At 30.7% G+C, this 9623-nt stretch overlaps 2 protein-coding genes across 14 annotated transcripts in view; both read left to right on the top strand.

Annotated features, from left to right (window-relative positions):
- The first annotated feature begins 242 nt into the window (after positions 1-242).
- LOC144468445 (dynein beta chain, ciliary-like) lies at positions 243-2377 on the top strand. The gene is made up of 3 exons (XM_078177910.1): positions 243-400; positions 1367-1579; positions 2099-2377. The coding sequence occupies exons 1-3, from the start codon at positions 374-376 to the stop codon at positions 2375-2377; spliced, it is 519 nt and encodes a 172-aa protein (XP_078034036.1). The 5' UTR covers positions 243-373.
- Positions 2378-2383: 6 nt separating this feature from the next.
- The window catches only part of LOC144469315 (dynein beta chain, ciliary-like), a 51306-nt gene continuing 44066 nt past the window's right edge, over positions 2384-9623 (top strand). For 9 of the 13 annotated variants that reach the window (XM_078179423.1, XM_078179424.1, XM_078179433.1 and 6 more), the window contains exons 1-9: positions 2386-2520; positions 2992-3110; positions 3529-3846; positions 4295-4349; positions 5060-5230; positions 6496-6571; positions 6897-7049; positions 7635-7730; positions 8162-8508. In XM_078179423.1, the coding sequence (XP_078035549.1) occupies positions 2510-2520; positions 2992-3110; positions 3529-3846; positions 4295-4349; positions 5060-5230; positions 6496-6571; positions 6897-7049; positions 7635-7730; positions 8162-8508 (1346 nt within the window). In that variant the 5' untranslated portion in view covers positions 2386-2509. Of the gene's footprint in view, positions 2521-2991; positions 3115-3528; positions 3847-4294; positions 4350-5059; positions 5231-6495; positions 6572-6896; positions 7050-7634; positions 7731-7962; positions 8001-8161; positions 8509-9623 lie in introns of those variants that run through there. The other 4 variants (XM_078179432.1, XM_078179427.1, XM_078179428.1 and 1 more) reach the window with 4 other exon arrangements.

Raw genomic sequence — 9623 nt, 5'->3', positions numbered from 1 at the left:
ATTTAGCTTAAGACTCGGCACCACCTTCCATCTCTCGATCCGACCATCCGACTGTTAACGGAAATCTGAAACCATTCGGGCAACAATAATACGCAGTAGACACATTGTACGATGACGGAGCGGGTCGAGCGATGAATTTGCACCAAGCTTCGCCAAAACCTTTATCGCACGTATCGAAAACAATACATGGCATTCTTCAGAACTAGCACCATGTGATTTTTGGTTATTCCCAAAACTGAGAAGACCGTTGAAAGGCCAAAAGTTCGACGGGGTTGTAACGATAAAACTAAACGTGACACAACAATTGCTGGCCACGAAAGAAAAGGACTTCCAAGACTGTTTCGAGAAGTGAATCGACTTCTGGAAGAAAATTATGGCATCAGAAGGGAACTATTACTTCGTAGGTGATGTTATGGATATGTTTCAAAATGCAAGCAGAATCGAATACTTTTGGGACAGACCTCGTATATTATTTATATTATATGAAAAATAAAAATTTCCACGCATTAACTGCAAGCTAAGTAAACTGCAGTCGGGAAAATAATAGAATAGTATTTTTAAATTCCTTGAACGTTTTCACTGTTTTGCATTTGGCCTTCTCATTTTTGTCATCAATGTCTGCAACAATGAAATTTTAATTTAATTTACATTTTACTTGCACATGCCTATCTCATCTCACGCATTCTGTGTTTTTAATTCTCTCTCCAAGTGAAGACTAATACGAAAATCTTATTTATATTGTATTATATCCTATTATATTATTTTTTATTATATTATAGTGCCTTACGTTACTCTATATTGTAGTACACTGTTTCGTTTAGACCCTAAACATTACTTATTTTCTTTTCTTTCTTTCTTTTCTTATTATTTAGTACGTTCCTTCTTTGGGAAATAAATCTTTATATACGTTTCTATTTGATGTTTATATTTTTCTTATCTTCCATTGTGAAAATATGCAAATCACTATGTTAATGGAAAATATTTAAAACAGGGAACATTATCTCATTAGAATGAAAATAAATTGAAGCAGTATTGTCTAAAGTTTGTATAATTTATATAAGCTGCCTATACAATGGCTGACAAGGATGAAACAAATTTTGCAACATCGTTAACATTTAAAATTTTATATTTTAACAAATATACTTCTTATTCAATTAAAAGCATATATTATAACGTAGTGTAAACACATTTTTATATTGCAATATTGTTTTATTTAGAAATTAATTAATTTGGAAATGATTGTTTTGTTTAGAACATAATGAAAATGTTTAAAAAATTTCTTTACATTAAATGAGGATTAGATGTTATTAATACGTTCTTCCTGATTATTTTGCTGAATGTTAAAAGAAATATTTTTGTTTCGTAGATCTTGTTCGATCAGAATTTCGTTAAAGGAGATCAACAAACGTTACGTGCAACTGTGAATCAATACTTTCCTCCTGTGGCTGGGTCTCTGTGTCTGTTAATGAAATTGCTTGAAAGAATCCGTTTTCCGGTCGAATTCGCGAAATTATGCGACCACCCTCTGATTACGGCGAAAATGGAAAGCGAGCTCAAAAGCAAATACCAAGAACTCGAAGTAATTAATATCAAATCTGGAGATCTATATTGTCTGCACTGTAGATAATATATTCATAATCTCGAGACGCCTAATTCCATTTATTAACGCATAAAAATCCATAAGAGCTAACGTTGGATAGTGCTATTAAAATGATTCTTTACAATGCAAATCATAACTGAAAAAAATGGTGCTATCAAGATTTTCTCTTTAATTTCAGTCTTCCATGTATTTTTTGGTTCCATTCTTTAATAAATTTGCAAGCTAGCAATAATAAACATTGCACCTTATATTCTTTATTCATTTTTTCTTTCTTGTAAATTATCTTATAAAAGTCTACCAATTAATAGTTAAAATAAGCTATACAATTTAGCATAAATGCAATTCAGTTATAACAAATTTAATTGCCTATGCTATTACGTAATACTTTATTACAGTAGTAATTCGTCAATATTAAAGCCGTCCATAAAATAATTGATGTAACATAAGAAGTAATAGATATTCAATAGTTAATGTAATTAATTTATTGATTTCTGTAAGTCGCTCATCGTCGAGAAGGAGATGGAAATTTTTAACGCGTGGGCAGAAACAGTACCGGAAATTCTTGAGACTCATTTGTCGAAACCATTGTTCAGAGTTGGGGAGGACAAGCTCTTGGAATTGAATTTCGATATCGAATTAACGAATTTGCTGAGGGAAATTCGCTACATGATCATAATGAAGAGAACTGATCTGTCAGAAGAGGCGATCAATTTTTTCGATCGTTCCGAGTTCTATTTCAGGAGCACTTACGATCTCAACTTGATTGTAAATTGGTAAGCGTTACGCTCCTATTCGCTAGTCTCTTCTAACGCAACAGTTCCTTCGGATTACTCGACGCGCAACTTTGTAGGATTTGTAACGTATGAAGCATCGAGAACCGAAACGCTTGTTTAACTAACTGTTTAAACAATGAAAACGAAGTAACGGATTTTTGCAAATACATGCGGATAATACGAGTTGAAACTTTCGATTAGAATGATTTAACTTTGAATCGTTGTCATAAAAAGAATTTATGCTGCAAATTCTTGATCCTGCAATTTCCTCTGGTCTAACATATAATAACGCAAGAAACGAAATAATTCTAAACGAAAGTTAAAATTTATATTTCTAATTCTGAAACAGAAACTATGTAATGTTGCTATGTAATGAAACTATGTAGTTGTAATTTTGCATCAAGCAAAATAATTGAATTATTCATTTTTCCACTCAGTTCTACATGGAAACATCATAAGTAGCCAATTTGACTTTTACATTTGGTTGAAATCTGAAAATTTAAACATCTGAGAAATTAATTAGTATACGACTGCTGCGTAGATACTGTAATATGTACTCTGGCTGATTCGTTACTTTGTATGTAAATATAGTTTGGCTACAAATTGATTGTCTTCCAGGTACAATAGAATACGGACCGAATCGGTTCCAGTAGAATATCAATTAATAGAGGAAGACGTCGAAGAAATTGACAACTTAATTAATTTTGGCCAAGAGAATTATGACTGGAATTCTCCAGGTATGTAAGTATTAGTGATTTATAACCAATAGTGCAATGTCTTAATTAGTTACTTGTACAAAGAGTGTATTCATTGTTTTTAAATTATTCTATGTTCCTAACTTTTTTACTATTCTATATGTTTTATTTATTATAATTTATTTATTCTGCATGTCTACTTATTTTTACCAAAAATGCATCAAATCCACAGTTTGTTTAGAATGCGACATGTAGAAATGTACATAAATAATTTTAATGGTTCCTCGCAGTCTCTTAGTTATCTCTATTTAATTTGTCTCTCGAATATATTTATCAAGTATCATTATAATTTTCAAATATGCAAACATTTAATTTCTTTTCTATTGCACGTTGTATCTTTTTATATCTACCAGAATCTAAATTCCCGAGATTGCACGTCTGAAAATTAAATACATTTTAGAGGTTAGGGAGTATGTGGACAATTTGTTGGCAATGGTAAAAAGGCTGCACATCCGATTGTTCCGAGCGCAGGACAATTTGAAAAATATTATGGACAGACTGTATCTGTGGGCGATGACGCCTGTACTTTATCGCAAAGACGCGAGGGACGAGAATTTATTGTTAATCGCGGACAAAGATGATAGATTTGAGGAGAGATTCACGGAGATCGGAGACACTGCCGATGAACTGGCTCGAATTTTGGAGGAAAATTATAAATTATTTTTCAACTTGATGCCAGAATCATATTATGAACTGGATGAAACAAACGGTAGCGATGGTAAACTATCATGGTATCATTGTTATGAAATGTTTATTTCTCTGCACAATTGTTTATAGAAATTCCGGCATGTTTTAAAAGCTCGTATTTAAGGTGGACATCTTAGGTATAGCGCCTTATTAAAATCAGGTAATAATCAAAAATTTTATATAAAAAAATTCATACGATTTGTTTTTTCTTCTCAATTTGTTTTTATCTAGTATGGGACAATGGTATGATATGTAACGACTAATACAATCTTTGAGTTCGGTACAAAGCCATCTCTACGCTAATTGCATGCGTAAGACCGTTGAAATTTGTTCGCAGCAAATGGTTTCCCTATTATTTCAGGTCATCGTTTTTTCAAATATATTCGACTTTTTCAATTTAATACATGAGTTGTCCGCCTTATATCAAATTCAGCAATGTGTTCTTCAAATTTGTATCTTCTTCCATGGCAAAACAACAGTTCAAATGTTGGAGTCGTCAGAGGTTTTGGATGAACTTGTGCCAGATTCGCCAAGGTGAAATGATTAGAACCTTTAAAAATGTAATCTTTTTTTAAAAAGTTAATTGATATGCAAGAACAATACTCTGCGTTGTATTTGTGTTAATTCATTAGGTATGAAATGCAAACTTTACTTTAGAATCTTACTGCAAAATCTATGTGTTTCATACTTAATGACCTAATATGATTATGAACAAAGTAATTTCATAGCTTTAAGAATTTTAATTTTTTTTTGACAACGCGAATAAATGTTAAAATAAAAAAGTTTTGCTTTTTTTGTAATTTTGAGATATGTGATATCTAAGCTCTCGTTATACGTAAATTTCGCGGTTATATAAACGAAAAATTAACACAATATTATATTTTTATATTTCTATATTCTATTATTTCTAAGATAGCAATATACAAATATGATGTTTCGTTAAGTTTTTTTTTTTTTAAATGTACGGGATGTCTCAGTTGAAAGAGGCCACCTACAGTGCTGTAAATAATTATAAATTCAAGATAACTTTTACATTTTTGTGGATATTTATATAAAATCAACAAAAAAGCTATATTTGTATATTTATTGTATTAGAAATAATAGAAAATAGAAATATAAAAATATAAGTTTTTGTTTAAATATCTCAAAAAGTGTAAAAGATCGCGGTGTTACAATTTCTAAGGAGCTCATTGTTTATTGTACCATATTTATGGACTAGAAATTATTATTTGATAATTATATAGTACCGAGCTGGAGATCGAAGATGAATTAGCAGGGGAGCAAGAGGAAGCGGTAGAGGAAGAGGAAGAAGTTGACGAAGAAACGCAAGCACTTCGACGTGAGAAATGGCAACCCTATCTCACTTACGTTGACAACTTAATTTCGAAGGGTCTCATTCAGGCTGTTTCCACAAGGTTATTTATTTTGATCCTAACTTGCGAAAATGCTGAACTTTTCGCGCTTTATTAGGAATAAAGTGATTATTTCAGAATTTATATTATAAAATAGAAAAACATTCTTATTTTTTCGTGCGATCAGGAACTTAAATAAAATAAAGCTAGATATATAATGTACAAATACATAATTGATATTGCAATTATAATTACAACTTGAAGATATATAATGTAGTGTACAGAATTAAAATATTTATTAATTAATTTATAAATATTAATAATTATGTGCTGCACTGACGTGTGTGATAATTATATAGATTGATACTTATTTTTCTGAATTTACAGTGTGAGAAACGTTCTTCAAACTGTATTAATCAAGCCAAGATAATAGGAGAAAGTAGCCTGAGGATATAATTTCCAATCCATAATCAATTAAAATTACCAATAACGTTTCAAACGTATCTCCTTTCTAATATTAATGGTTAGATTGAGTTTGATTTATGATTCGCAGTTAATGAAATTGGAGTGTTTTTTTTATTAGTTTAAAACATGAAATTATTGAATGCAATCCAACGCCATGGTCAGAATTTGCTGGACAATCATTTCAAATTTATTCTATACAGTATCTTTAACGAAACATAATTATGCCATGACAATATATTTATTGTCAATCAATATATTATAATTGTGGGAATTATAACATGAAAAATATAGTTTCAATTAGAAACGCGGAGACTGTACATAATTGTGTTTCTCTTCGCCAATAACTTGTCAAGTTAAAAATAGTTAAACTGATTGATTGATTCTATTTAATTGTACCTTCACTATTTTCAGAACCGATTTTAAACAGTCATAGACGAATACATGTAGACACTCTCTTTGAAGGAAATAACATTTTTTAAATTGGACCAAACAATTTCTATTTTTTGAAGATGATAGAAGCTTTCTAACTTTTTTATCTAAACACATGTCGAAAATTTAAAGAATACATTTTTTAAGATTAAGTTAGATTAAAAAGTTGAAGAGCGCGATTTTTATTCTTTTTCTCATTCGATCGAATTGTAACATTGAAACAAGTTTGTTACGCATTATCCAGCGAAATAGTCCTCCTATTATTAAAAAAATTTAATTCGTTTGTTCTAGTTCCAGAATAATTATTTCGTTTTAAAGGTGTCCGCATATATTCATCCACGACTATATTTCATCCGATGCTTGTTGCAGCAAGCAAAACTAAATTAAATCGCGAGAATGCAATTCCATAAAATTATTATTTTTTTCTGTTTCAGTATCTGTTACATATTAGATGAGACTGATCCCGAAGGCGACATGTATCCATTGTTCGAGATACAGCTACATTTAGAGGTACATGTATAGTCCTCACAGGACAAGAAGTCATCTTTTTATTTACATTTCCCCTCTTATTAACTGCGCCAGTGTTGCAACTATTGGTCGCTAAAGACTTCCGTCTTTCTTCGTCAGCGTTTACGACCAATACCTTTCGACTGATAGCTGCGGTAGTGGAGCAAATAGTAAGAGGGGGAATGTAACCACAAAGGTGCATTCTTGTTACGCGCGGACTATACTTTATGGACATTCGAAAGCTACGAAATTTTTGATTATTGTAATATCACTACTTCCAATTAACGTGAATGTGCACATTTAATTCTTTTCTGAACGAATCTGGAAGAATCCTAGCATCAACTTCCGACCACGAATTGAAATTGACGATCCTGATGGATTCTACCCCTTCTTCGAGAGCCTGTTGCTTGATATGATGAAAATGGGCATATTTATACCTCGTGTAAACCCGGAAATTGCAGAAGAACAAGAAAATTATGCGGTATACTATCTTAACCGTTAACCAATATTATAATTTTTATTAAAATAACTGGTATAATGTGCTCTTTATAAACCCTAAATGAAAAGCACAAAAAATGTATTCATCTAATTTTAAACAAACGGTCCGTTCACATTTACCATTAGCTAATATATAAAATAATAAAAGCATGGAACATTAAACTTTTATTACTAAATGGAACAGAGATAAGGTATTGAGGTCACTCGTGAAAATACAAACAAATTGTTGTCATATTTCACACTAAATTTACAGATCACTAAAATTAACTATTTTGAATTACATTATGAAAATATCTATTTAGACTTTCAGGTATTTTTCTCACTTTTTCAAAATTTCTTTATAATATAAGTAAAAATTTTAAGTTTAAATGTCGTTATTTCGGAAGACCCTTAATGTTAAGGAATAAACATAAGTAGATCTTCGTAACATTAGATATATTCATTGAATAATTGTGTCATTTACTTGACTATGTAATTTTCGTTGAAAATTTCATAGAAATTAAATTATATCTAAGAGGTGATGTAATTTTAGGTTTACCACATTTTTAATCAATCTTTGTTTTCGCAGACAGACGTGGCGGATGAATTTGGTATCAGTTTCATGTTAGAAGAAACGTGCAATAGAGTAAAAATGGCTTTAGCGGATCTTAAGGATCACGTTCAGGTAAAATAAATTAGTACACAATTTTTGCAGAAAGAGAAGTAATTTTTAATCTATATTGTTTAATAAAAATGATGATCCAGAAACCATAACTAATATTATATTGTGAAAGTCTAAATTTCATTGGACACTTTATAATTAATTTTGTATATTAAGTGAATGGGGCAAAATTTGTAACTAGACAGCGGATCTTTATGCAAAATAAAAATTGTCTGTCTCGATTACAATTAACAGAAGTCGAATAAAAATACACTTCCTCTTTTAATAAATTTAGTAAGTTGTAAATAATATGACAGTATTTTTAAAATCATCAACTATTTTCATTATCGCATTGCCCATGTGCTAATTTTTCTCATAAATAAATAATTCAGATATCTATCGACGACACTTAAAACTTTTATGACAAAATAAAACAATTTGTTAATTATTTGTAGATATACGAAGCGTTCTCTTGGCTGTGGACAGACAACAGACAGGAATATTTAGAATATTTCCTCCAGTATAGTCAGTTCGTAACGATCGAGGATAGAGAGATGATCGCTGAACATCCGGATTACATTCCGGAACATCTGAAACCGAAAAAACCTGATTTGGCAGATTTTAAGCTCGAAATTGATTATTTCATGGACTTATATCAGAAATGCGATGAAATACCGAACGAGTATATTGCTTCTCAGTGGTTGAGATTGGACGTGAAACCATTCAAGCAAACTCTCTTGAATATCGTTTGCAAGTGGGCCAACGTGTTGAAAGACTACCTGGTCAATCGTATCACTACCCAGTACGTTATTATTATAATTGTAGTTACAAATATTTTGGCTTGCAAATAATGCTGCATTTGTAATTATTCCAATCGTAATCAAAATAACAATATTAAACAATATTAATAATAAATAATAAATAGTTAGTAATATATAGTATAAAAATATTAATAATAAATAATGTTCATTATTCATTTAAGTAATATTTAATACTTTTTTTATGTTATTTTTGTTTGAATAACGATTGTGAAAATTTTCTCTCTCTCTCTCTCTCTCTCACTGTTGTAAATATTCTATAACACTATAAATTATAGATTTTATCTACTGGTAGGGCAAAATTTTATTCGAATAGTTCATAAAAGATAAAGGCTAATGAATAAAATTTCATTCGACAATATCAGATAAAAATTGATTTATACAGAAATTGAATCTCACAACAAAAATGGCGAGGAAGAAATTATTCCCATTACAATATACGTGTCTCTGAATTGAACAATTTATCGTTTTCGATATTTATAAAAAAAAAATACACATCACCTCGTAACAGAGTATGCGGGACACCCTGTATATTCACTAAAACAAATCAAGTTTAAATTATTTTCACTTTTGATATAATTATTAGACTGCATTTATAAAAAAAATAAATAGATGAAATATAAAATAGTGGAATGATTAATGAAAACTAACGACGCGAACGCAATAATTTTACCTTCCTAAAATTATTTAAGAAAGATAACAAATTGCACGTGTCCTTTATGTCTTGCAATCGACACAGACATTTGTTGTTTGACATAAAGAGCCGCAGCTTAATAATAATATTCAACTTTCAACATTTCAGGATAGCTTGAAACATTTTATCCGAAAATATCTTGTGTATCTAAGTCACACGCTGACCTTTAGCCGCAAGTAAAACCGATTTCACTCAAACTACTATGTGATCAAACGCCGCGCCGTTTGGCATCGTTTCCATATAGAATTGCGTAATCAAATAGACAAACCTGGATGTTTAATCACGAATAGTTATGCCGGCAACGTATCGAACTATGTTACGTCTTTTGCAAACAATACGATTAGTTTGGTCACGATTCGCTGGAACTCTCTACCACGATCAACTTTTCAAGCTATCTGTACGGTC

This window comes from Augochlora pura, chromosome 4, assembly GCF_028453695.1.
Source record: "Augochlora pura isolate Apur16 chromosome 4, APUR_v2.2.1, whole genome shotgun sequence".
NCBI classification, from domain to species: Eukaryota; Metazoa; Arthropoda; class Insecta; order Hymenoptera; family Halictidae; genus Augochlora; species Augochlora pura.
Note: the sequence above shows the minus strand (reverse complement) of the source record. Positions and strands in the feature narration are given on the sequence as shown.